The sequence below is a fragment of the Zonotrichia albicollis genome, chromosome Z (genome assembly GCF_047830755.1).
Source record: "Zonotrichia albicollis isolate bZonAlb1 chromosome Z, bZonAlb1.hap1, whole genome shotgun sequence".
NCBI lineage: Eukaryota > Metazoa > Chordata > Aves > Passeriformes > Passerellidae > Zonotrichia > Zonotrichia albicollis.
The window spans coordinates 9,035,668-9,063,201 of NC_133860.1; the positions used below are offsets into that span (position 1 = coordinate 9,035,668).

Consider the following 27,534-nt stretch of genomic DNA (forward strand, 5'->3'; position numbering starts at 1 on the left):
GTTTTGGATGGAGTACAGGAAAGCACAAGGACAAGGATGGAGAGCATCTGCCTTGGATTTGCAGGAAGAGTGACACACGGGAAGGAGCTCCAAGACTCCGCGGCTGAAGGAATCGGCAAAAAGAGAGGAAAAGGAATCCTGACTGCCTTAAGCACCGCGGAATTAGTGAACTGAGCAGGGAGACAGCAGTCATGTGTAAATGTCTGGATGAAGCAAGTGGCATCAAGGGAGAAGGCTGGGGATACATTAATTATTTTAATGGGGTGAAATTACAGAAGGGCATGTCTAAGCTGGGAATCCGTGTGGAAAGCTTTTGAATGGAGAAGAACAGGCTGGAAAAATCGTCTCCCTAAGGGAAGTGGTGAAAGCTTTATTGCCTGAGATTTTAAATGATAGATTAGGGGAAATACCAAGGGACTCATTCTGAAACATCAGGGAGATTGCACTGAAAGATTATGAAGGGAAGAGGAAAGGCTGGAGGTGGTGCTGGCTCCAGGAATTTTGGGAGTACAGCCCAGCACATCTTCTAGGCTCCTCTGGCTCCACGTTATCATTCTGTGACTGTGTCTGCCAAGAGTGCAATGATTTCAGCGTTAGTTACCCCACAAGGATGTGATAAAACTCCCCCGCCAGGAGGAAACACGTTTGAGCAAAGGGAATCTCAGCACCTCCCCAAGGACAATGGGAGGAAATCGGCTCAGGGCTGGAACACAACCTTCAGCCACATTTTCTCGTGTTATGAATCAGAAGCTTGACTAGGCCAATATTCAAGCAGCAATCAATTTATTATTCAATATGGTAAAGTGTGAGCAATACAGCACTGGGTACAGTGGGGGAAGTTTTCCCTACAACTGCACGCCGATAATTGATGGTTACAGGTATTTATAGGGGTACTCATCAGGTTTTTTTCAGCAGTTTCTATTTCCAATCTTTTACTCATCAGCAATTTTTATTCTAAATTATTACATAACTATTCTATACACTATTGTGATTTTTATTTCTCAGGATGTATCTCAAAGGAGTATCCCCAGATGGTGACGGTCCAGTTTCCGAAAGAAGAAAAACGAATCCCATCTGGTGAAGTCCAGCTCCCCAGATTGGATTGTGGTTTTTAATTGCAGAGACTATAAATCTCATAACAGTGATGTCTAGCTTCTCTTTGGTCAAAACCATAAACTTTTGAGGTGATGTTCATCTTCCTTTCTCAAGCTGTTTTTCTCAGCTTCAATAAGGCGTGAGATAAGGATATTTCCTTTATATATATTCCAAAGCTATAGTTTCAAGGATACAAGTAATATTCTAAAATTATACTTCAAAAGGTTATTATTGCAGAGCTTTTTATGGATTAAATGCAAGCAAAAAGCAACATCTTTAACACTTTAATTCCAATGCTCCTAAATCAACCAGGGTTAATTGCAAACAAAAGATAGCTTCAAAGGCCTTTTTCCATGCTTTATTTTCCTCAGTTATTATTAGAATTCACAGCTATCTCATTGTCAGTGTCCACACATATCGCAATCACAAGTACACACGTCGCCTGTTTGTACCTGACACGAAACACAGCTTTGCATCTCACACTCGTCAAAGTAAAAGTTGGTTGTGAGAGCATTTTGGCTCATCAGAGCTCCCAGGCTGGGACACCCCTCTGTCCCTGCTCCCTTCTCTTTCCCAGCCCCAGGCCAACAGCTTCCCTCCAGCTCCAGACTGAAGAATGACTTTTCAAGAGCTCATCTCAGAGGCATCCATAGGCACGTTACCAAGCATCCTCTGCAAAGGAAGCTTCACCTTCCGAGCCACATTTTAACAACACCCATTTTCCAAGTCTGTGAAATCACCAATGTGCAGCTGAGACCCAGCCGAGCCATCCCCCTGCTTCTCCTGAGGTCACCCAGGCTCTCCTGCAGCCACAGCAGTGGCCAAACTGGGACCATGGAAAAGGTGTCCAGGACACCACAGTGTTCATCCACCCCCGAGGTACAGCCAGAGTCTCCTTGGGAAGGAAAGGAAATAAAACATTTCCTTGCTGCTAGGTTTTATCAGCCAACATAATCAAATTAACCAGCACAGCTGCTTCGTTAGGATTAGAGGCATATTTATCAAGGGGCTAGAGGAAGCATTTATTAAATTAGCTTGTAACTTTGGAGCTGCTGGATGGTTTTTTTACTAGAGTTTACACGGTTCAGGACAGTGCAATGCTGAAGGACTTCAAGGCAGAGGGAGGCAGCTCCGTGTCCTCCTCCCATGTAGGTGGTGCCTGGCAAAGACAGAAGGAATCACAAGTCTCACTTTAAACACTCTCACTGGTAAAAGCCTCTGCTTACTCACATGTGGTGTTGCTCTGTAGGAGAAATATTTGTGAATTGGAGAAGCAGAAACACAGCCCAGTGCTGAAATTCTTTAGAGAAGTGAGCATTTAACAAAATAAGAAATGTTTCTAAAGTTGCTTGAAGTTGCTAACAGTGTCTGCCTGCTTGCAGGCAAAGTGAAGGATTTCCTGCAAGGTCACAGAGACCAGGATCACTATTGTTTCACTGCTGACCCTGTACTTTAAAAATTCAAAGAATAGCTCAGAAATACAAAACATTTCCCAGAAGTCTAAGACCCATTCAGTTCTAAATGTAATTTGAAAGATCTTTTACACACTTACCATTTGACACATAAAATTTTGCTTTTAAGTACCCAAAACAACGTTGAGTATCAAGATATTTGGAGTGTTTTACTGGAGGTGGTACCAAATGCAACCAACTTACTTTTAAAACAAATCTTGAAACTTTTAATATTTTTAGCTATTTTTAATTAAGGTCCCATCTTACTATCCTACATCTACCAAAGGAATTATATAAATGAAAGGAGATTTCTGAATACTTTCAATCAAAGAAAGACTGGAAAGGAATCACCATGAAGTGTTTGCAACAGATGGAGTATTTCTATGGTACTAGCCAAAAGATACAGCCAAAAGAGATTCCAGCCCCACCTTTTGATTCAATGCATTTGAAGTTAAAAGACACATATGTCAGCTCATAAGCCTCAAATTTGCCTGATGGATTCTGTATTTCTCCAGCATTTTATTTTAGTTATTCTGGGTTTAGTATCTGAATGTTTTCTTTTAAATAGATTCACAATACTATGCTAGTCTGCAGATGATTCCTCTTTTTTTCCTAAATGAGTTATTATTTTGCATATTGGCCTGACAAGAACAGTGCGTCAATTTGTGGTAAAATGTGTATGAGTTTTCGCTTGAGGCTGATCCCCATTTTTCACATTGAATTCACAATTTTAATCACTCCCTTTTTTGTGTGTGTTTTTGGTGGGGTTTTTATAGTTTTTTGTTGTTGTTGTTGTTGTTGTTGTTTTCTGGTGGAATTCCTCATGCTTTCCGGGAGGAGAAATGAAGCGCACAGCAATAAAACACGAACACCTCCTGTGCGTTGTTGGGAAAATGGAATGTCTGCAGCTCAGCCTGGCCCTGCAGCTGCTCCCCTCTTGCCGGTGTTAACACAGGTGTCTCCAAAGCTCAGTCTGGGAGCTCACAGGGGAGCAGCTGATGAGCCCTGCGGGGACAGTGAAGCAGCGGAGGCTCCCCAGTCCCTCTCACTTGGGTGATTGTTCCATACCCTCGACAGCCGAGGGTCCAGCTGGCACCCACCCGCTGTGACTCCCACGAGAACACCCAACAGCTGCCAGGGCACAGGGGGAAGCCCAGAATCAGGGGTTTTCTCAGCCAGCATGGTGTGCTGCTGTCTCAGCAGGAGTTCAGCGAGCCGTTCCTCCTCCAGCATCCCATCCCCACATGGGAAAAGCCAGTCTGTCCCCAAAGGAAAGGGTTCCCTTAAGGCACTCTGACCAAAGAGAGCTGACAAACCTTCCCAAAGGGCTCCGCAAATCTCGTTTATTTGACTTTTCCCGATTTCCAACCGAGAGCTGAGCAGTCAGACCTGACAGCTGCTTTACTGATTTACGCTGCGAGCGCCAGGGACGGCTCAGCTGTGACACACGGCTCGGATGCAGCTGCTGGGGATTTTTTAATTTTTTTAATTTTCCTCCTTGAGTTTCCAGTGCTAGGAAGCAACACGTGGCTGTGTTTGGGCAGCTCTCCAGACAGTCTGGCCCTGCTGCTCTCTGGATTCAGGCTCTTCATGCGCTGTGAAGCAGCAGCAGCAGCCGGGGACAGGCGCAGCTGCTCCGTGGGCGTGGGGAGGGGAGAACAGCCCCAGGCTCCACAACCGGTGCAGCATTTCATGGTGAGGTGGAGCTATGGAACTGCCACAGCCCCAAGCCTGGTGTCATGGTTACACGTGCGAGATTAAAAGTCTTCTCCTAATCTTAGCCAAGTAAGTCTTGAGGCTCTCGTTAAAAAGCAGGGCTGGCATCACCCTCAAGCCCTCATCTATCACATCTTTGTATCCCAAAGAGTGATTAACACTCTCTCACATTTTAAACACTTGAGCAAATCATTTGTAATTTGCTTTTAAGAGCTTCTAGTGATTAAGATTCCCTAATTGCCAGGCTATGACCTCCAGTGCCTTACACTGGCTTTCTTGTTAGATCATTCTTTGATGTCTACCCAGCCATGTTCTGATGTCTTCCAAGACTACAACTTCTTTCCCCTACCACAACAGGAAAATCAGATATTCTTGTTCTTTCTATGTTCAGACACCATTCCCATGGTTTCTTTTGTGTAGGTTTTATTGATAAGCAGTAGCTGTACCTGTAATCATCCCTGCACTATGCTGACTGCTCCAAATTTCACATCAGTGACCCCTGAGGTAATTTCTCCTCAGCCAGTTTATCCCATGAACTTTCCACTTGCTTTTGCCCTCATTTCCTACCCCAGAAGGAGTGAAGATAAATAGCCCTAAAACTAAGGCAACTCCTGCTTGGAGGAACTAAACAGCAACTCCTTCTGCTCTATGAAAGAGACCGGAGATTCCCATGGGCAGTGGCTCTCTGGGCATTCCTCCCTTCTCCCCAACACAGCAAAAAAAAGGACAGGACAGAGGTTACACTTGTGCTGTTTTATTGACACCGGTGTAACTTTGAATATCTCGTCCTGCAGATCAGTGGAAAATCAGCTTTTGCAGTGAAGCAACAGCTCTCATGGCCATATTCTCTTGCAACTCCAACTGCAAACAGATTATCACTGAAATCACCACTATTTGCCTGGTTGCCTCCCACAACAAACAGGCCCGTGCTCAATGTCCTCAGGTGCTAACACTTTTTCTAGGTATTGCTTTTTCCCTACTGTCCTGGTTTAGGGCAAATTTGTTAAAGAATCTGCAAAGGAGGGCCCCTCCAGAAAGCAAAACCCACACGGCCCCTCCCCACAACCGGTTCAGGAAAAAATTCCTTGGAGAGAGGTAGAAAGAACCTGTTTATTTGACTGGCCCAGCACACAAAATGAACAATACCAGATGACACCGCTTTGAGAAAGATGGCAAAATCAGAAAGTCTCTTTCGGGGGGTGGTTGCTCTGTTCTCAGTCCCTCCGGCGCTGGGCCAGCCGCTGCAGCCGAACCTTCGGTGTTCCCGGGTCCCAGTCCGGAGTAGGTTCGAGATGGTCACGGAAACAGGAGAGGAGAAACAGTCCAGGAAGCAATGTGGACTGTTTAGCTAGAACTAGCTAATAAGCAGAGGCGAAAGCAGAGCAGAAGCAAGAGCAGAAAAAGAGAGCAAGCAAAAGCAGCAAGTAAGCCAGAAGTGACAAAACAGCCTTATGTCCCACTTGTCTCTGTGTCCCTGATAAGAGAAACCCAAACAAAACTTCCACTCTTCAGAGCAGGTCTTAAAGGCACAGAACAGGTGAATGGGGATACAAGCATCATAACGTCACCCCAGGACACCTACCCACAGGAGATTTTGGTTTTTGGCTTTGGAATCAAACAGTTTCTAAAAGCTGGCATGTGTAAAACACTTCTCAAAGTGTAGAAGGCTGGTGTGGTGATGGCATGGAAATAACAGAGCTCAGGGAACCCTCATGGAAGATGACGTTTGAGGTAGAATTGTTAAGGGCAATCTGACTTCAAAATCATCATGTCCCACAGGGGTTCTGCAAAAATACTGTTTTTAGACCTAGAAAGGTCTTACTGTGTGTTTTTGTTTGTTTGCTTGTTTTGTTAGAAAACTATGCCTGCCTGCACTATCCATAGAGCTGCTTTACAGGTGCGTATCACAGAGGGAAAAATAACTCATAAAGACAACAGCAAGTTTGGATGCTATTTAATTAAACACAGGTGAAGCTTAAAAATACAAGGCTGACAGAGAGAAGAACACAGCAGGAAGCTGCCAGGGTACAGGTAAGAGTTCTGAAGTGCATTGCTAGTGCAAGTAGGTAGGCAACAGAAGGAGAATCATGTTCCAGGCAGGCAGGCCCCTCCAGGCGAGCTGGGGTTTGCTGGGCTATGTCAGCTGGAAAGACAGAGATCCTCAATCTCCTTTGTGAGCTCTTCATCCAAGGCTTTCTACCAGGAGAGAAAACCAAGAGGGATCAGGGACCACGAGACAGCCTCCACGTGCTGCTGACAAACAAACACATCTGCAGTGATCAAACCCTGGGAGCCTGTCAGCAGTGATGGAATAACTCTGGCGTTGAGCTGGATGGACTTGTCCTCCAAACGGAAGGCTGGACAAGCTCAGCTGCCTTCACGCTGTGCCCCAATGTGATTTTGAACACATCCAAGCTCACTGGTCCTCCCCAGAGGTGGGCATTCTGACCTCAGAACAGCTGCAGGCTGGTAAGGGGAGCCTGTACTCCCTGAATCAAAAACCCAGGCATTCTCACCTGAAAATGTGCAAAATGCTCTTACCTAGATGTGATTTTTGATCACAGGTTAAAGGCTTACCACTTGTGCTTTATGAGCAAGCAGGCAGTAGCCCAAAGGAATAAAAACATGTTTTATGGGGCTCAAACGTGGCTCAGCTCACTCAGGAAAGCCACATATGAACTTCCCAAACAGTTTTATGGTGTTTGGCTCAACAGATTACACCTGCATGGAGGACATGGGCACTGTGTTTTACAGGGGAACGTCCTCATTGCAGTCTACAAGGCAGATGTTGACTAAAACAAGCCTGGAGCCCTCTGAGAGTTCAGGAGGAGCAAGGAAGCTTCTGTAATATCCACTACCTACAGTGTAGTGGATAAACACCCCAATAGGCAAAATTCATGGGGCTACAGTCACCTAATCTGCACTGATATCACTGTGCCAAACTGCCTTTGCAGCTCAGACATCAGTCCACCAGTTCCCCTGATCACTATCTACAACTTCTGCCTCACCACATCCCCCCATGAGAACATTCTGTAATAAATCTGTAAATAAATCTGTAATCAATTAATACATGTAGCTCCTGGAAAGATAAAAAATCTCTTACAAGTTCTCTTCTTGCTTCTTCAACCTTCACCTGTGCCAGGGGAATGCTCTAATGAGAGAAAATGGCATAAAAATCAGCATTTCATCAAGATACAAGAGTCCCTGCACCTTTACAAGAGTCTAATGATGAGCCTCAGGTAAATCAATGGACAATTAATGAAGTTTTGTGTAGGCACTTCACATGCAGAAGGTATTGCCATTAAAGGTCATTGCCATTGGTTTGGTTGGGGCAATCACGTATTTTTCAAAAGTCTGGTATGGCCTAAAGTCTAAAAAAAACCCTTCATTTTAAGCAATTTCCCAAATCTACCAACCAAGGGACTTGATTTCAACAGTATTTGTGCAAGACTTTTCCAAAGCACAGTACGTTTGCAGGGAAAAACCTCCTTCCCTTCCTCCTGCCTGCACCAGGGGCTCTCCCAGTCTCTTCCCAGAGGTGGGAACTGGAGAACCTAATCCCATGTGAATGTTCTGTTCCACCTGAGAGAAGGACAAAGCTGCCTCTTGGAGGAAGATGAACTAAACACAGCAGCAGTCCCACATTTCTAGCCACAGCCTTTTATTTTCCCTAGGAGCAAGACATCAGTGTTTGTATGAGGGAGAAAACTGCATTTTCATAGAGCACACTCAAGAGAAATCAAAGAAAATGATGGAGCAGCCAGTTCAGGGGACAAAACCTACATTTGGCTATTTCTTCAGGATCCTTAAAATCCTGTTCAGAGCTCCAAGCTCTACAACACATGCTGTGTCCACCAATACGGCCTGACGAGCATTACAGCTAAAATAGTGGTAAATCTCAAAAAGTTGGTTATACTAGGGGATTCCTTTTCTTCCATATTTCTTTGTCCAATTTCTAGATAATTCACCCGAATACTAATTTACCCAGCAAATCTGTCTACTTTGTTAGAACACAGTTTGCCTGACAAGAAGCTTAATTTATTGGCTTTGATTAATAAATACAGATCAAGTCTTTGGTTTGCATCATTACCAGACCTGTAGGACATCTGCCTGTCCACCAAAGGCATCACAAGGATACCCCTTACATTCTGAAGGCCACTAAAATTAACCTGATGGTAAATACAACATAACAGTGGAACAAATAGTTACAAGAGGTAAATCAAGATAGGATGCCAGTTCCGTCTTCAATGGCTCTATTTCTTCACGCAGTGCAGCCAGCTCCTGCAGAAAGAGAAAGGCAGATCATATTCTAGGGAATTATTTGCAGAATTGATGGAAATGGGTGAGATAGATCCACAGTTACCTACAACATTTCAGCATTTGAGAGATTTCATCCTCTATAAAACACATGGAAAACCAAAGTTTTGCACATGCAGCAGCAAAAAGACTCTCCCATATGCTTATCAAGTGGGAGTAATTTCTTTTTGGGACTGCAAACTGAGTACCTTCCACAGTCCCGAACTCTTTTCAAATAATCAAAGTTAAATAAAAAAGATAAATCCATTTGTGCTGCCCATTTCACTGATGTCCTGGCAAAGCAGTTCCATAAATGTCAAGGAGTCAAACCGTACCTTATGCTTGGGCTCTAGAAGATGACAAGCCCAGAAAATTTGCCTGTGGCTTTTTGGATGCAAAATTCCAACAAAAATTAGACCTGGTCAGTACCCTCGTGTAACACTGGGCAATGTGAGCACTGCCACCCAGTGCTGGTTGGTGAGAAGCACAGCAGAGAAACCAGGAAACCTGTTTTCACTGCTCCACTCGAAAACATAAAGGAAAAGGCAGCAAAAGTAATCAGGAGAAAGACTGAGTTCCCACTACAATAACAGCAAAAAATATGAAGATGTGTTGAATGCAGAGGACAAAGATGTAAAATCTGTAGTTACAAACTCAAGAAATGTGCTTTTTCTTTAAGATGTTCCACTAGGCTTACAATAAAGCTGAAAAATGTTATGTTTAAAGACACAGGGGAAAAAAAAAAAAGCACACAGTGATTCTGAATTTGGGTTTCTTTTCACCTTATCTCCTTTTTTTTTAAGTGTTTGGAAGAGCTTTGCCTCACATAATACACAGGTAGCCAGGTAATGGGATACAGTCCACAGAATATCCACTCTGTTTATAACACAGATCAGAAATAAAGGAGGCAGATCTGTTTTCAGTGCCAGGCAATTTATTCTGTGGAAATTCTCCAGTGGATGCCTCTAGGAGAGACAAACCCACCCAAAAGAGCCCAGTTCATGGGAATCCACCTACAGGATTTTTATTTGTGCTTCCTTTGGCCATTAAGATTTGTTCAGGCAGCCAAAGAGCAAACTACTATTCCTGAAAGCACCCAACAAGCAAGCCTGGCCTGTCCCACTGTAGCAACATCCCTCCTGTATCCAAAAACCTACCTCAGATGATTTCACCAGTGCCTCATGTGTCAGGGATTGGTCCAACCCCCTGCCAACAAGCTCAGCCTGCAAACAGGAGAGAGCACAAAATGCAACAAGGAGAAAGATTTCACCACTTCCTTCTGTTTAAACAGGCAGGGAAGAACACAGGTTGTCCATGGCAGAAACGTGTGCTATTGGAGCCACAGCGGTAGCTGGTGTACAAAATGAGGTGGTGCTAAAATTTGTATTAAGAATAACAAGTCTTTCCAGAAAAGCAGTGGGAGAAGGGCACACGGCAAGGCTGAAGAAAGGCTTCTCAGGAAAATGTCAATTGTAACACAACACTTTCCATCCCGTGCTTGTCAAGGCATCAGGTATGGCTTTACTTTAGCCATAAAGTAACCTGCCAGAGTTTCTCAGGGAATGAGGAGACAGCACTGTACTGATCACAGGATGCACTGAGGAGAGATCAGCACGGACAACTGAACTATATTCACATGTTGTCCTGTTAGCTCAAGAGTCCCGAGTACTGGAGTCCGGGAAGCTTATGGAATGTCTCTGTAACTACAAATTTGGGCTCAGCCAACCACGGCTGTGTCATCCTATCACAGTGTCATGTAAGAAAAACTCCTTCCACCTACCTGAGCATCCGAGATCCTTATTTTCAGATCCTTAGATTTGTTTTTCAGGAACTCCAGGTTCTTGAATTGAGTCTCTTCTTTGGCCTGTTGTATTCCTTGAGATTTCTTCAGGTCTTCAATATCCCTTAAAAAATAACACAGAAAGAAAAAGCTGTTACATTCAAAGATGTATCAGTACACAAATACTGTTACTTACCTATGCTCAAGCTAAACTCTGCAATACAACAAACACATGAAAGAAGAAAACTGAGAAAACCCTGCATTTCCCTGTGAGATTTTCCAATGGAAACCTATACAGTGTTACCTCCAGACGCCACAGACCAGGGAAAATAGAGGCAAAGAAGAAAGCCATATGCCTAAAGGCAAAGGGTAATAATCTTGTGCATAATTCCCTAACTCACTTAGAAACCTGTTACACGAGCTAAACCTCAGATCACGAGGAGGCAAACCTGCAGAAAGCACATGGGAATATCGTTTACAAGGCCAATTGCCACTTTAAAAGACAAAAAAAGAAAACATTCTAGAAATAATTAGACTGGAAGGGAGCTGTGGAGAGCATCTGGGCCAGCTCCCACCAAGGCTGGGGTTGATTGTGCTGTGCTTTGCAAACCTCTTCAGATTACATCCTCCAGGGAATGACTTGAGACTGATTTTTTTTAAAGTTATCACTATTATTACGTCTTCTCCATACTGGTTAAGAGAACTTCTTACCTGAGAATGGTTTTTGTCTTGCCTCCCTTAGTCTGACTACAGAGGCCATGCTAAATGTGCTAAGAAAATCAGATTTGTCTTCAGCCTCAGACAAAAGTAACTGGTGGAAGATGGAAACTTGCATCTGAAAACAGCTTGTAGATCACTTTTGCTTTAAAATAATTGGTTTGATGCTTTGCCAGATCTGTTTTGACTACTGAAAGTATCCATAACACATGGGTTTTGATACTTCCAAATACTTTGAATTGGAGATGTGTCAAACCCCTAAAAATTCAGTTTTCCTTGTTAGTTACCATAACCCAAGACAGAAATCACCAGTATTACTTTAATCTTGTCCTCTTCTTCGTCCATTACTCACTTCTCTAACTGCTTTTCCACCATCAGCGCTGAAGTTAGCTTTTTCGTGAGGGTCCTCAATTTCTGTTCCATTTCTTTGTTTTTTGATTTTGTTTTATACATTTCCAAGGTCATGTCATTGATGGCACTGTAGAAGCTGGTGAAGAGAGAATCAGTGGGAATGCTTAGGAGTCAGCTTTTCTAAAAGTCAGAGTTGTTGTTATTCTTTTCTCCGCACCTTAAATGAATGACTTAAGTTTCTTCTTGATGTTATGGCAGGAGTAAATTTAAGTAAGATATACTAAGGGAATTTGCTTTCCATAACTAACACAGATTTCCACGTGGAAGGGAAAACAGCCCAGCAACCTGAGTAAGAGCAAGTGAACAACACAACTGGCACTCTGGTGAATAAAACCACCACCTTCTCCCCTCCTGGCTTGCCTTACTGCCTTTGAGGGAAACTGTATTCAGTCCCTGAAAATGCATGGTCACAAGATGTGCCCGGCAGCATCTGAGTACCCTCCTCTTCCCAAGCGGCCCAAGGCTCTTCCCCCTCCAGCTCAGGAAGAGAGAAGTAAGGTGCAAAGATCCTAAAAATCACATAAAAATTTGTTTCAAAGTAGACTTTACCCCTTCTTTGCTGCAAGTGTTGCAGTGCCACGGGCCAAAGCCATGCTAGGGAGAGAGGCCCAAGGAGACCAGACTAACAGATGCCATTTCTCCATGGCAGAGGGAATCTCCTTGCATGAACTGAGGCCAGATGAGACAGACACGGATGAGGAGCTGAGGCTGGAGGAGCAGTCACAGTTCCCCAGTCCTTGCCTAAGCAGTGTGAACGCTCCTGTAGCCCGGGATACCTGGCACAACAATCCAACTGGCAGCAGCCTGCAGCCACTGACCATAAAAGCAGGAGAAAAAGGAGGGATTTAACTCCATCCCAGGCCCCTCTCAGGCTTCAGAGATTCCTGTGCTGGGATAACCTAGAGCTAGGAAATTCAAATGTAGTCTTCACTTCTTATCCATCCTCACATAGTACACCCAAGACCTTGGAGCACAGGCGCACCTCTGCTTGCCAAAAGAAAAATTCCTCCCTCCCTAAATGACATTATTGCCACTTCCCTCCACTGTGCTGAAAAGGACCACAAGGCTCTCTGTAAGAGGGAGAAATTAATTCCAAGAGCATAAATGAAGCCTAAACAAGACTTATGAAATGTATATCTATTGCAGATGGGTGGGGTTTTTTCCAAGTTCAGTTTTGGATTTTCACCCCTCTCCTCCTCCTATCACATGTTGCTTGTTTTGGTGGTTGGCAGGAGGGTGCTAGCACTTTGTGCTCAGTTCCCATGCACTCCAAAGCTGCCCAAGGGGTGAAAAATAAGCCTGACAAAGAAGACTCCTAGCGCCGAGTTTGGAGCTGCCAATGTGGAAAAGCAGAGGAAAACAGCACAGACCCTCACCACGAATGCAGTGTGAAGAATTACCTGGTAAGAGACGTGTCCTCCACGTTGAGTTCTTCTGCACTTTGTACCAGGTCAGTGAGGTCATCGTTGGCCTCTTTGGACATATTGCCTTCCAAACATCCCAGGCTTTCTCCAAGAATATTGCGCCAGTAGCGAGCTGGAAAATATACACGAAACAAAGCAGTGATTTTTTTAACATTACCACTCTTTTATGGAACTCTTCAAAGTTAGAACCCAATCCCACACTGGGAACTCAGCTACCTGCCTGTTGTTGGAGGAAAAAGACACTTTTAAAACAGGATCAAACATACAAAACTGCTGCCATATCTCCATTTGTCACACAAATTCGGTGTATAAAGGGAGAAAGCACTGCTCCACTCTGTCCCTGATCAGTCTGTCTGACATCAGACAAACAAGAGCTCACCCTTGTGCTACAGCAATGAGCACATGCAGGTCACCTCCTCACAAAGCCCACAAGGCTGAGCCTTGCTCATGGCAAATCCAGGAAGTCTGTCTCCATCATTTTTTGTTTGGTGGCAAGGCACTTGATAGAACAAAAACATCTTCATGTGTACCATGCCAGCCTTTGCACAGAAAAGCAAAATTCCTTCCTGAGAAAAGCCTATGAAGTGACAGTCCTTTAGTATGTGTTTTAAAAACACACTATGGTCCCCTGAACCACTCACTTGCTCAAAAAAACCCAAACAAATTAAGAAATAGTCACTCTAGGCAACTTCAGCACAAGATAATCATCTCAATGTTGTTTCAGGCTCCCCCAGGGCTTTCCTTAACAGTGGCTTAGCACCAGCTCAGACTCTTGAATGAGCTGCAGGGATACTTCCCTCTCTATCCAGGCAATATTTCCATGCTGTGCTATCCAGCCCAGCAGACTAGGAGGTTTTAGCAATTAACCTGCTTGTCCACATTTATGGCCTGCTCAAGATGGCTTATAAAATTGTCCTTGAGTGATCTTATGTCGCTGTAAATTGTAATAAAAATCGCATTAAAAAAAAGCTGAGTCTGTTTCAATTACATGTATTTATATATATATTCCAAAGTTTTCAACAAATACAATCTTCAGGACCACTCAGAACAGCCTGACTCAGGTGGAACTGAGAAATGGAGCTTCAAACTCACTTTCTGCTTTATATTTGCTTGTCCTGTCCTTCATGTCCTCTATCAGCAACATAACATCCTTGTCTGCCTCTTCATTGCTCTCCATAATTTCATGTAAAATATCCACTGTCCTTTCATTCACCTCATATTCCGGAATAGGCACACTCCCATATAATTTCTTTAACCATAAAGTAACCTGCCAGAGAAGGGAGAGAAAAGAGCAAGCAATCATGTGAAATAACAGAAAAAAGCTGATAGACATGAAGAATGTAAACCACTGCAAACTCTGTATTCCTGAAGAGCAACTCCTACATCAGTCCAGGAGGCGTGGGTGGGAAAAAGGGAGACAAATTCCTTTCCCTCTTCTTTAAACACCCTCTGTGGTCTAGAAGACTATATTATATACTTTTTAATCTCCCTCATTTCTTGGAATACCTGCTTATCTCCATGTGATAAAATTTTACCTTTTTATTCACATGACCTCTTGGCTACAGACACAGTAACAACCCAATAGATGTTAAATAGGTGTTTGGAAAAATGGTGAACACTGTTAAAGTGTGTGGGACAAAAGTGCCTGAGCCATCACTAGGAGCAGTCTCTCTGCAGGAGAACAGGAGTCACCATACAGCGAAGCCACAAGCCCTGCAAAGCAGTTGTACCATCAAAAACAAGGTCAGAAATAAAAGATCAACACAGTGCTCTCAGGCAGGGCTGTGATCGAGGAACCATGGAATTGCTTGGGCTGGAAAAGCCCTCCAGGATCATCCATTCCCCCAGCACTGCCCAGCCCAACAATGACCCACGTCCCCAGGTGACACATCCACACAGCTTTTAAATCCCTACAGGAATGGGGACTTCACCACTGCCCTGGGCAGCTCTGCCAGGCCTGGACAACTCTTTGAGTGAAAAAATTTTCCCTAAGATCCAACATAATTAGATTGGAAAGTTTAATTATGACCAGTAATAACTGAAGAACAAGGAAGTTCTACAGCATGTAACGAACCTAAACTCTTGCATAAGCCTGCCTAATAAATCTGACGGAGAATGGACGCAGCCGTATAATTTTAAGTGTATTTTTTCTCGTCCGTCATCCTGCCGCTGTACGCGCAGATGAGCAGCGATGGAGAAAACCACAGCAGCATAAGGCGCAAAAAGCACGAACTGTGTGTGTGTGTGTGCGCGGAGAACTGTGAAGAAAAGAGAAAGCGAGCCCTGCCGGCCCCCGTTACCCGTGTGAGCTTCTCCTGGAAGGAATCGCCACCCGGTGTTCCCGCCGCCGCCATCCTGCCCGGAGCCTGTCGGGAGTGGGCGGCTGAGGGGCGGCGCCGCCGCGGCTTACCCCGGAGCGGGGGGAAATAGCGATGGAAACGTGTTTTAACAGTTAATCGGAGCGTTAAACGCCGTCTGTCCGTTAAGGGAAGATGTTAAAAAAAACGCCAAACGAACCCCAGCAACAGAAAAATGAAACAGAAGAGATGCAGGAGGAAGGCGTCGCTAAGTACAGCAGAAAGATGTCTGGGGGTGCGGCTGGACATGAGCCCACGGTGCCCGTGTGGGTAATGGTCCCTGGGCTATCCCAGCCAGGATGTGACACAGCCCCAGGGTTAAAAATAGGTTAGAAACTGTTGTAAAATAGTTGATAGAGTGTTAAGCATGTATTGTTAGTTTGGTTATTGTAAAAGGGGTTAAGTTATAGGAAATACGGTACTCAGCGTACCATATTATACCTAAGTAAAGTGCATCAGCCCCCAGGCGAAACGAGCCAGTCTGGACCGAACTGTAATGGGTCAATTATGCCCCTTAAACGTTCATGCAAGTGAAGGATCCAAACAGAAACCAATATAAAGGGGCAAAAAAAAAAAAGGTTAAAATGGGGCTTCTGACCCAGTGAACCTGTGCCGCCCCATCTGGGACATCGGGGCCATCGCTGCTGTGCAGCCCCAGCGCCGGCGCTGCAGCACCCCCGACGGGAGCGCTCCCGCTCAGCCCGCGGGCCCTCTGCTTTAGGCCTTTCTTTTTATTATAATAAATGCTAAAATCACTCTAGTACCAGGAGCTTGCTCCCGTTTTAACACCAGGGCAGGGCCTGTCCCTGTGCCGGCACTGCTGAGGCACCTCCAGTGCTGGGGATGGCTCTGGGCCCTCAGCACAAGAGAGACACCGAGGGGCTGGAGCGTGTCCAGGGCAGGGAACGGAGCTGGGAAGGGGCTGGAGCCCCAGGAGAGGCTGAGGGAGCTGGGAAGGGGCTGAGCCTGGAGCAAAGGAGGCTCAGGGGGCCCTTGTGGCTCTGCACAGCTCCTGACAGGAGGGGACAGCCGGGGAACAGGGCTGTGCTCCAGGGAACAGGGACAGGAGCAGAGGGAACGGCCTCAGGCTGGGCATGGGTAGGTTTAGATGGGATAATCAGAAAGTTGTCTTCTTAAAACGGGGTGTGAAGCCCTGGGGGTGTTAAGGCCAGGGGGAGTGGTGGTGTTAGTTCTTAACATCCGTGTGGGTGGTTTTTTTTGTGTGTGTTTTTTTGTTTTTTTTTGTTTTTTTTTTCCAGGCAGTTTTACAGAAATTTAAGTGATATCCGAAATAATCAGCATGGAAAGAATTGGTGAAGAATCACATTTGGTACAACATATGCCAAAGGAGCTGAGGATTTTTCACCTACCCTTTTCAATTCCCAAAAGGGGAATCCACTGGAATCTGTGGCTTTACCAACCTCTCTGGATTACCAGAGGGACCGATCACACTGTGCCTGAATTTCAGCACTTCACCACTGCAGACCAAATCCTGTTCCACATGTGAGACATAAAATCATCCCCAGCTGCAGACTGAGGGGTGTGGGGGAGGATTCTGCCCCTGGGCTCAGGTGAGAGCCCACCTGCAGAGCTGCCCCAGCCCTGGCTCCAACAGCACAAGGAGCTGGAGCTGCTGCAGCCAGTGCAGAGGAGGCCACGGAGATGCTGCCAGGGCTGGAGCCCCTCTGCTCTGGAGCCAGCCTGGCACAGCTGGGGCTGCTCAGCTGCACCAGAGAAGCTCCAGGGACACCTCAGAGCCCCTGCCAGGGCCTGCAGGGGCTCCAGGAGAGCTGCACAGCCCCTGGGGACAAGGCAGGGTTAGATGGGATATTGGGAAGGAATTCCTGACTGTGTGGGTGGGCAGGCCCTGGCACAGGGTGCCCAGAGAAGCTGTGGATGCCCCAGCCTTGGAAGTGTTCTGGCCCAAGTTGGACTGGGCTTGGTGTGGTGTCCAACCCTTTAGGGGAATGGAGTATCCAAGATTCAAACGTGCTTATGGTCTAAAGGAACAACAAAATTCAGAGTGTTCACAAAAGTTTTCCAAGTTAAAGTACACACTTGGCATGGAAATTAATGTTGGTCTTTGACCTCTAATAAGCCCAGGGCAGTGGGTTTTGGATAAAGGGGTAGGGTGAAAGGGAAGAAAGGATACAAGAGGGGAGAGAGGAAGAAAGACATCACCAGGCTTGGCTCCAGTGTTGATCTGGCTGGTGGAGTGTCTAGGGTCCTGGGGTGCCTGTACATAAGGTCTTGGTGGGGGCACCTTTAACAGATGACTTTCCCTGCCCTGGAGGTTACTTTCTCACTTTCTATGCAAATTTATAATCTGCAGTTCATTCTTCATTTCTTTCTGATAATGAATTGGAGGGCTTCAAGGGTCTCTGGTGGTCTTAGTTCCCTGTACAGTCCTAGACTGCTTCTAGGCTTCATTGCTGGGCTGTGCTCTGTTTGTCTCCAGGAACTAGAACAAGGATGTTTGTCCCAGAAAAATGCTGCCCAGTCTCGGAATGGCCCATTTTCCAGCCACATCCTGTTGTTCCTCACAGCTGTGTTTTTACCAACAAACATTGATTCTTGTTACCAACAATCTGTGGTTGGCTTTACAATTATCCAGCTATTGGTGTTTGAGGCACACAACCTCTAATCTTCTGGGCTTCTATACTCAGGCCAACCAGATTTAATCCATGAAACAGAGAGCAGCTAACAAGCAAGCTCTGAGTAATGTCCACGTGTTAGAGAAAACAAATTACTTGTTGGTGGAATTGCCTTGTCAAGCTTGATACACTTCAATAATCTCAGACCCAGAGGGAGATTAACAAGAAGAAAGGATGTAACACTGATGGCAGGCACAGAGAATGCAGAGTTTACAGGCCACAAGGACATCTGCTTGAACTTCCAAGATGAGAAAGAAACTAATAAAGTGAACCCAGCACCTGTGCTGAAACCAGCTCTGACTGGGTAAAGTCATTCTGGCAGGGGGAATCTGTGACAACTGACCCAAGAAACCCACCGACCCAAAAGAAGAGAAAGACTGGGCATGAAAAACAGTAGAATCATTAACCAATACTAATTAATAAGAGAATTATGTAACATAGCCGGTGAACACTAGTTCCTTTGTATGCTAAAATGTATAAATTGTTAAGCATTTTGATTGTTCTAGAATACCACTAAGCACACAGTCTTGCACAACCCTGCAATAAATAATCAATGTCTCCCTGGTGTGTCTAATTACTGGCTTATTGCACAACAGGTAAGGAATCAAATTTTTGCAGACAGCATTGTCACTGTCCCATCCCTTTTCCTGCCCGATACTGAGCCCCACCAGCTTTGCACCCCTCAAGATTTAATCAGTAGCTGTAACAGGACAGCTATGATTAAGCAGCTGCATATTGTGAGCTTTGCTTTTTTAAGGAAATCAAGATGATTACAAGAGGAATGGCAGTTTGGATGAGAGCCACGAGGATTGAAGTCAGCAGGACTGAGCAGTCAGTACCTAGGAGAAGAGTAATTCTGGCAGCAGGGGATTGTGGCCAGCATCTCATTGACCACCAACTCAAAACAGACTAAATTGAAAAGTGAGAGGTTTAACTAGGAAAGTAGGGTAGCAGTGGTAATTAATTGAAATGGTAGTTAATAGAATAGTACTAACTAACCGAGAAGTTATGTAACTTGTAAGCAATGAATGCTGACGCCTTTGGTTGTTGAAATGTATAAACAGAGTAGCGTTTTGATGATGGATAACCTCGACATCCAACTACCTGCTTTCTGCCAGCTAGAAAAAGACAGAAATACCCCGCCTCAGTGTGTGAAATGGTGCTGCACACCGGGGAACGAGCCCGTGGGGTAACACTTCTGTCCCTGCTCCTGTCTTTATCCCCGTTCTCTTCCGTGCCCGTGTCCCTACCCTTGTCTACGTCCCTTTCCGTGCTCCTGTCCTCGTCACTACCCGTGTCCCCGCCTCTGTTCCGGTCCGTTTTCCTTCTCGTGTGCCTGCCCTTGTCCCTATTCCTTCCCGTGTCCCTGCCCTTGTCCCATCTCCGGTCGCCCCTCACTCCCCGCCCCTTCCGCCCGCTCAGGGCCATTTCAAGGACACATCCTGGAGCGTTTTTTTTTCTAAAAGCCTCATTTAGTGTTTAATTTTGTTAATAAAAATTATTTCTATTATTTTTATTGATCATTCTACATATTCGTGTATAAACAGACAGACAGGTAGATATACACACACGCATCCAAACCAGGGGCACGGGAAGCAGTTCCCTAGCGCGCCCCGCCCCCTGGGCGCGGCCTCGGCGCCAAAAGGGGCGTGAGGCGCCGCGGCCATTTTGTGTGCAGAGCGCGCGGCCGGCAGCCCTCAGCGTCCGCCAGCCTCAGCCTCCCCCGGGACCTGCCGCCGCCGCGATGCTCTCCGCCCGCGTGGCCGCCGCCCTCGCCCGCTCCCTGCCGCGGCAGGCCGGCCTGGTGAGCGCCATGCCCGCCCCGGAGCCGGCGGGGCCGGGGGGACGCGGCGCCGCCGCCATCTTGGGGGCCGCTGTGACATTGAGGGTGTGATGGGGTGACTTCGGAGTTTGGGGAGGGAAGCACGGGGTCTGCTGTCAGCGCTGTGGGACAGACCCCGCTGAGGAACAGGGTGTCCCTGCACGGGCTCGGGGTAGTGGTTTAAAACTGTCAGGGCAAGGTCAAGGTTGTGGGGGTGAGGGGTTTATCTCTCTCTTATGCCCTCAGTGTTTGTGAGGAAACGGAGGGTGGGAAGAGCCGTGAGGAACCAGTATTTCCAATGAATATGAATGGGGAAGAGGCCTGCTCGGGGTGCAGGTTAATAAATGTCATCATCGTTGCTGCATGCTTTTGCATTGCGAGCATTGCTTAAAATGCTAAAGCGTGATACAATGCATTATCACAGATTTTTTTTTCCTTCTTTAGTGTTCAAAGTCGGCCATGAGAAGAGTTTCTTCTCAGGGAGGGTGATTAGACATTGCAAGGGGCTGCCCAGAGGATGATGGAGGTAGCAGGCTCAGTGGTGTTTAAGGATATAATGCACTTAGTGCCGTGTTCTAGTTGGCAAGGTGGTGCTTGGGCATACGTTGACCTAAGAGCTCTTTTCCAAAGTAATTGTGATTGTGAGGTATTTCTGTTGTAGTGCTTTGTGGGGTTTTTTTTTCCATATGTGTTTTAACAATACCGAGATCACTGCAGTCAGATTTGTGTTAGGAGACACAACCTTCTCTCTCTGCAGAGCACTGACTGGTGCAGTGATTTCTTTATGCCCCAAGGTTCTCGTGTTCAGCACAGAAATGACAAGTATGAGGAGCTTTCTCTTTGGGAGCTGCTGCAGCGATTGATGGTGACATCAGTGCACTGCAGAAAAATGCAGCGAGATTTTTGGAGCAATCTCCTTCATTATTTGTCCTTTCTTAGTGGTGCTGGAATTGGTTCTATAGCCGTGAATGGGGTGCTGTGGTGCTTAGCTCAAAGCTCTAATGCACGTAAGCAGCTCAAGATCAAAGATGTGTTAATCTCTCAGCGTTTTTTTGCACGATTAAAGGAATCTTACTGAAACAATGGCTTATTTTAGGTTTCCAGAAACACCCTCGGCGCAGCATTTGTTGCTACAAGAAACCTCCATGCCTCCAAAACATGCTTTCAGAAAACTGGTGAGTCTGAGGCAGGTCTTGAGTGTGGTTTAAGAATTCGGTCTGTCAGACAAAAAAGGAATCTGAATATGATGAGTGTTAGTTGACAACACTTCGGGACATTTAAACGCTGAGCCGTTGCATCCAGCAAACTGTACTTTAATACCTTGAGAATGCCCCCAGAGCAGGGAGTGGCTGTGTGTCAGCTGGCTTACATAGAGTACCTGCTTCACCTGCAGCATTATTTGAAAACTATTTGAAAAAAAAAAAATAGCCCCAGATTGGAGTTGCCTGCAGCAGAATGAAGGACTAGATGACTTCCCCAGGCCTGCCTGGGTTTGACCTTGTGTCCTTGAGCACAACTTTATTTTGCTGCCAGCAGTCTGGTGTTTAGAGAAGACAGCTGCACTGTGTGGTATGTGTTTGGCAGTGCTTTATGCAAATTTTTTTTAAGTGGTTTAAGGTGATTAAGGACATTACTAATAAATAAATTTTACAGTGTTACTTTCTGTTTCTTAGCTGAGGAAATAAGCTGTTGGAAGTCAAACTGAAGTATGGAGAATATGTTTCTATATCTTACATCAAACGACTTGCTCCTGAAACATAATGAGATTAATTTACATATGTGTGGATCTTGGATCACAAATCATTTGGCAGGGTGTTCTGATGTATCCAAGGCTAAGTAGCTTCTCTGCCAGCAGGCCTGTTCTGCCTGGGCTTGGGCTGATTAATTAATCTAATTGCTTTCTAGGGAGCAAGAGCATAGGATGTAATCAGGGAAGTGGATAACCACCAGGCCTGTTTTGGTTGAAGCTGGCTGGGGATGATGAGTTGAAGCTGCTTTTATTTGCAGTACACAGACTGGTATTTATCTTAGCCTGAGTAAAGGTGTTGCTAGCTAGACTTGGGAGAAAAGGGAACCTTGTGAATTCGAGGCAAGCTTGCTGATTGCTTATTGTACCTTGCAATGCTAATCTGATTTCAAACATGTCCCCAGGTACTGCCGAGGTATCCTCCATCCTGGAGGAGCGCATCCTGGGAGCCGACACCTCGGCCGAGCTGGAGGAGACAGGCCGCGTGCTCTCCATCGGTGACGGCATTGCCCGCGTGTACGGCCTGAGGAACGTCCAGGCAGAGGAGATGGTTGAGTTCTCCTCTGGGCTGAAGGTAAGCTGCCACTCAGCACAGTGTCTCTTTAGCGCAGATATTAAAAAGACAGCTTTTTAAGGAGAGCTTGAGAGTATGCTTGGAGGCACCACCATGAACATTGCATTAGCTTCATTGCAACTTTAATATGTAGTAACTGGTGATTTTTTTTTTTTTAATTTATAACACTGCTTTTAGTATCAGCATCTGATTCTCAGCCAGCATTTGAACATTTGAGCTGTCTTTGTCTTCATTTAGAAAGTAAAAGGACTAGGTTGGCACTGGATTTTTTCTTTGATTTCAGGGTGTCTTTACTGTTTGCTGTTCAATAATGACCTCCCTGCTTCAATACATTATGCAGCTTGCTGGTTTGTTGTAGTCCTATCATTGAGTTAGGGTTAAAACCTGTTTCAAGAGTACTGTAACAGCTCTCTGAGCATTTTTAATGGCCCATTTCACCTTGAGCAGAGAAGAAGCCAGTCCTTTTCTCTTGTCTAGCTTCTAGGCAAGGGAGTAATGTATTTGAACCTTGCTTACCCTGTTTGTTCTTTTCAGAGAAACAATTTATTTGAGTGCTAGGCTGCTGGGGTATAACTACCTGGTAGGTTGAAAACTTAGGCAGGTTCTGTAGCCAATGTGGAAGGAAATAGACATTTATACATAGCAGCAGAACATTGTCACAAGGTTGAGGTAGATCATGTAGGATTTGTGAAATGATCATGTCAATATGAAAGTTTTTATGCATGTCAGTATGGATTTCCTCAGAGTGGTGTGATCTCTGTCCCAGGGCATGTCCTTGAATTTGGAGCCTGACAACGTCGGTGTTGTCGTGTTTGGTAACGACAGACTGATCAAGGAGGGGGATGTTGTGAAGCGGACCGGTGCCATTGTGGATGTTCCCGTGGGGGAGGAGCTGCTGGGCCGTGTTGTGGATGCCCTGGGCAATCCAATTGATGGGAAGGTAAGTGTAGCTGGGTGCTAAGGACCTCTGCTGTTATCTGTGTGATACAGACCTCAGCAGTTTTTTCTCTCTTTTAGGGCGCTATTGCATCTAAGACACGTAGGAGAGTTGGCTTGAAGGCCCCTGGGATCATTCCCAGGATCTCTGTGCGTGAGCCCATGCAGACTGGGATTAAGGCTGTGGACAGCTTGGTGCCCATTGGCCGTGGCCAGCGTGAGCTGATCATTGGTGACAGACAGACCGGGTGAGTGTAGTGCTCAAGCCTAAAATGTTCCTTGAACAGAGACACAGGTGCAGCGGAGCTGGACACAGGGTTGGGGAAGGGCTGGGAGAACCTTGGGCAGCTTAACTCACCAGCCTCTCTATTGCACAGGAAAACTTCAATTGCAATTGACACCATAATCAACCAGAAACGATTCAACGATGGCACGGATGAGAAGAAGAAGCTGTACTGTATCTATGTTGCAATTGGCCAGAAGAGATCCACTGTTGCTCAGCTGGTGAAGAGGCTCACTGATGCAGGTATGGATTTTGGGAGATGGTTGAGCCTGGCACCGAGTGACATCCTGTTCTCATTGTAATGCTCTGACCTCTCCTGGCAGCACGTGTCAACAGACTTCATATTTCATGAATGAATTACTTAATTTTATGAACAAGAAATCTCTATACCTGTCTAGTGGAAAAAACCTCATTTTTGCTGTATCACAATTAGGAGGACTATTTTGAGGTCCACAGACTGCTGAATTGCTTCTGGAAAAGTCGCCCTGTGGTTTTAGGTTGTTTTCAACAGAGTTGAAAGCTTCATCTTGGCAGTCAGGCAGGCCTGGTGATAAGCTGTGGCCTACAAATAGTCATTGACTTGGCATTTGTTCCATGTGCCAGTCAGTGTGAGTGGCAGCTGGAAATGCTGTGAAGAGCTTTTACTGCCCAAACGCAAGGCGTTAAATAATAGCATCTCATCAGTCAGTGATTTCTGTGACCGAGGCTCCACATTTAACAGAGCTTGCAGGAGATCAGGCACTTTGACCTCATGCCTGGTGGTCCTGGCAGCTGTCATGGAAGAACCCACATGTTAAGGACAGTAATTTGTTTGGGACTGTCACAGAGAGTTGTACTGTCTTACAGCAGCTAGGAAACTGTGGACTTTCAGTATGAGTTTTTTTAAGAAGAAAAAATTGTCTTCGTCTTAAGCTTTGTTTTAAATGGGGAAGAAGTCTGTGAGTGTTAGATGTTAGCTGCCACAAAGTTGCCCTTGAGACTTCCTGAGTCAGTTTTGCTGGCAGGTGTGTTTAGCTACATCTGGTGTGCTGGGCTTTCCTGTAGCAACAGTGACACTGCCTGGCTGTGCTTCGGCACTGGTGCTTCACATGCTTGTTGTGTTTGCTGATTTTGGGCACGATGACACAAGGCACTCAGAGGTGTCTCCAATCCTTTCCAGATGCCATGAAGTACACTATTGTGGTGTCTGCCACAGCATCCGATGCGGCCCCCCTGCAGTACCTGGCTCCCTATTCGGGCTGCTCCATGGGGGAGTACTTCAGAGACAACGGGAAGCACGCACTCATCATCTATGATGACTTGTCCAAACAGGTCAGAAACTTTGGTTTTGGGCCTTGTGCTGTGGCATTGGTGTTTGTAGCCGTAAGAACACCTCAGGTTTAGAGCTGTAAAATGTTGAGTGGCGTGCAGGGCTCTGAAGGCTGTCTCTGCTCCACGCAGGCCGTTGCCTACCGTCAGATGTCCCTGCTGCTGCGCCGCCCCCCTGGCCGCGAGGCCTACCCGGGCGATGTGTTCTACCTGCACTCCCGGCTGCTGGAGAGGGCAGCCAAAATGAACGACTCCTTCGGGGGCGGCTCCCTGACCGCCTTGCCTGTCATCGAGACTCAGGCTGGGGACGTGTCTGCTTACATTCCAACCAATGTCATCTCCATCACCGATGGACAGGTAGGGCTTCCTCACAGCCCAGCATCTCCATAGAGCTTAGTGGCTGGTCTCTGAGGAGGCCTCCAGGCTTCTGAACAAGATAATGATATTGCAATTCTGTCCTGCAGATCTTCTTGGAAACTGAGTTGTTCTACAAAGGTATTCGTCCAGCCATCAACGTTGGTCTGTCTGTGTCCCGTGTGGGTTCTGCTGCTCAGACCAGGGCTATGAAGCAGGTAATTGGGAAGTGGCTGTTCCTCCTCGTGCTAGAGATGAGTGGTGTATAGGTGTGAATAGAGAAAGATTAAAGCTTTGCATCTATCAGTGTTACACAATTATAAAAGAGCAAACTTTAGATATCTCTTTAATGCTTCCATTGCCTGCTGAGAAAGATATGGGAAAAAGGCAAGTAGTGTCTGCACAGAGATGCTGGATTCAGTTTCGATGTGTTGAACTGGGTAGTGATTACATACAAAGTAGAGAATGCTATTAACTGCAGGCTTTTTGTCCAGACTAAATTATCTAGAATTAGGCTAAATCTACAATTAGAGAGATGCATATCTTGCTGTTTCAGCAGATAAATAGTGTCGTTATGGTAAAGTGTTGGATTCTTGTAATGTTTGTAATCATCTGTTAGTTTTTAAATTGACTTTTATGGAGTGCAAGGCAGAGCTGACTTGTAACACGTGTCAGCTGCCAGCTAGCCTTCAGCCTCCTGGGCGCAGTTAGCGGTGGTGTCAGTGGCTGTGGCTGTGCCCTGCAGGTGGCCGGTACCATGAAGCTGGAGCTGGCTCAGTACCGGGAGGTCGCCGCCTTCGCCCAGTTCGGCTCTGACCTGGACGCAGCCACGCAGCAGCTGCTGAACCGCGGCGTGCGCCTGACAGAGCTGCTCAAGCAGGGCCAGTACGGTGAGTGAGGGCCCCGGGCTTGGCAGGGCTGCCTGCACTGGGCTTGGTTAGCATTTGTGTCTGTTCTGTGCTCATGGTGCATGCAGATTTGCTTGCACTGAGCTGTCCATGTGAACTTGGCGTTCCAAGGATTCTGTAGTCTGATATGTCCTGGTGGAAGAGTTCCAGTGGTGTGAGTGCTGTTTTTTCCTGCAGTTCCCATGGCTATTGAGGAGCAGGTGGCAGTCATCTATGCTGGTGTAAGAGGTCACTTGGACAAGCTGGAGCCCAGCAAGATCACAAAATTTGAGAGTGCTTTCCTGGCTCATGTACTGAGCCAGCACCAGGACCTTCTCTCCACAATCAGGTATGGTGGTTTACCGTGATTTATCCCAAGGGTATTGATGTCTGTAGTGCAGATAATGGTCACTGACCTGTTAGTGTAATGTGTCCTAGAACATCGGGCATTCAGCTGGCTGTATCAAAACTGGGGGTTAAATCAGCCTTCCTACCATCTGCCTTCCTCAGCTTCAGCTCTTAGGAAAAGCAGCTGATGCTTAAAGTGAGCCTTCTTGCAATGTGTCTCCTCTAACCTGTTCCTGAAGTCTTGATTGGTTCAATTCCCATATTGAGGACATCTTTGAGCTGTTGGGGTGCTGTGGGTTAAGTGCTCCTGAGTGAACTGTTGGGGATTGAGTGTTTCCATAGTCCTATCCTGGAAATTGGTCCTGGCTTTTTTTGTCATGAAGACAATCATATGCTTTCTGTCTCTGGGGACCAGCTCTGTAGGTTTGGGCTTTGTTGGAATTCAAATGGCTGTTCTGAAAGAATTTGTGAATTAAACAGGACTGGCTCTTTCAGGAGTAGGGATACTCTGTCAGTGGTTTGGCTTCATGTACCAAACAAGTGTGTTCATTTATCTACTAAATTGTTAAGAATGGGAAGGTTTGTTGTAAAGCTTCTGTGTTTGTCTTGGGGTTGACCCTGTTTTGATTGCTGTGTCAGAATTTAACTGAACTCTTCCCACAGGACCGAAGGGAAGATCTCTGACCAGACAGAAGCAAAGTTGAAGGAAATAGTCACGAAATTCCTGTCTACTTTTGAGGCATAAACTCTAAAACTAACAGACCAGACCAGGCTGGTTCTAGCAGACCAGCCCAGGCTGTTGTGATCCAGTGTTCCAGCTCCGTCAAAGACGACAAAAGCATGTGCGACTTGAATGTACAGATCTCGGTGAGAATAAAGGTTCCCATGTAAAAAGGCTCTGTTCTGAATGTAAAAATAACTGTGTTCTGTGTGATTTCTTTTTGTCCATACTTCTGGCTCACTCTTGCACCTGTGGAACCACAGGTCTGAACTCCCCTGGACGCATCCCTGCTGGAAGAACTCTGGAAGTCAGGGGTATCCTTGATTCTTGAGTGGGCAAACTCCCCTTACAGGAGCCAGGAGAGTGACAGAGCTGAGGGACCTTCAGTGTTCATCATTTGTGCCAGGCAGCTTATCCTGCAGAGGGGCTGTGCAGCTGGGGTCACAGGGATAACCCACTGGGCTTCACAGGAATCCCTTAACTGTGACACTGACAGAGCATTTCTTGGAATTGCTATCTGACCCATCCTGGTGCCTGGCCTTTGGAATACTGGTCTTTGTGTCTTGGCACTATTGCAGGTGTAGCTGTCAACAGCAGTAATACCTGATGACTTAAATCTGAGAATCCCAGAATGGTTTTGGAGAAGACCTTGA

The 27,534-nt window shown here is 46.1% G+C and overlaps 2 protein-coding genes across 5 annotated transcripts; one reads left to right on the top strand and one right to left on the bottom strand.

The window, feature by feature from the left end:
• Positions 1-6,199: 6,199 nt before the first annotated feature.
• On the bottom strand, positions 6,200-19,255 carry HAUS1 (HAUS augmin like complex subunit 1). Of its 4 annotated transcripts, none has more exons than XM_074532419.1 (9): positions 19,152-19,255; positions 13,983-14,157; positions 12,867-13,002; positions 11,408-11,542; positions 10,339-10,462; positions 9,716-9,781; positions 8,472-8,543; positions 7,366-7,413; positions 6,200-6,458 (listed from the first exon to the last, which is right to left on the bottom strand). In XM_074532419.1, exons 2-9 carry the CDS (start codon positions 14,065-14,067, stop codon positions 6,402-6,404), a joined length of 723 nt encoding a protein of 240 aa, XP_074388520.1. In that variant the 5' UTR covers positions 14,068-14,157; positions 19,152-19,255; the 3' UTR covers positions 6,200-6,401. The 4 variants fall into 4 exon arrangements, with proteins under 4 accessions (XP_074388520.1, XP_074388519.1, XP_005490188.2 ...); XM_074532418.1 differs by having other exon boundaries at positions 19,040-19,188; XM_005490131.4 differs by lacking the exon at positions 19,152-19,255 and adding an exon at positions 15,191-15,349.
• Positions 19,256-19,544: 289 nt separating this feature from the next.
• Positions 19,545-27,079, top strand: ATP5F1A (ATP synthase F1 subunit alpha). The gene is made up of 12 exons (XM_005490133.4): positions 19,545-19,705; positions 20,820-20,898; positions 21,875-22,044; positions 22,811-22,984; positions 23,062-23,228; positions 23,358-23,506; positions 24,423-24,574; positions 24,704-24,928; positions 25,036-25,143; positions 25,671-25,815; positions 26,011-26,161; positions 26,824-27,079. Exons 1-12 carry the CDS (start codon positions 19,646-19,648, stop codon positions 26,903-26,905), a joined length of 1,662 nt encoding a protein of 553 aa, XP_005490190.1. The 5' UTR covers positions 19,545-19,645; the 3' UTR covers positions 26,906-27,079.
• Positions 27,080-27,534: the final 455 nt, after the last annotated feature.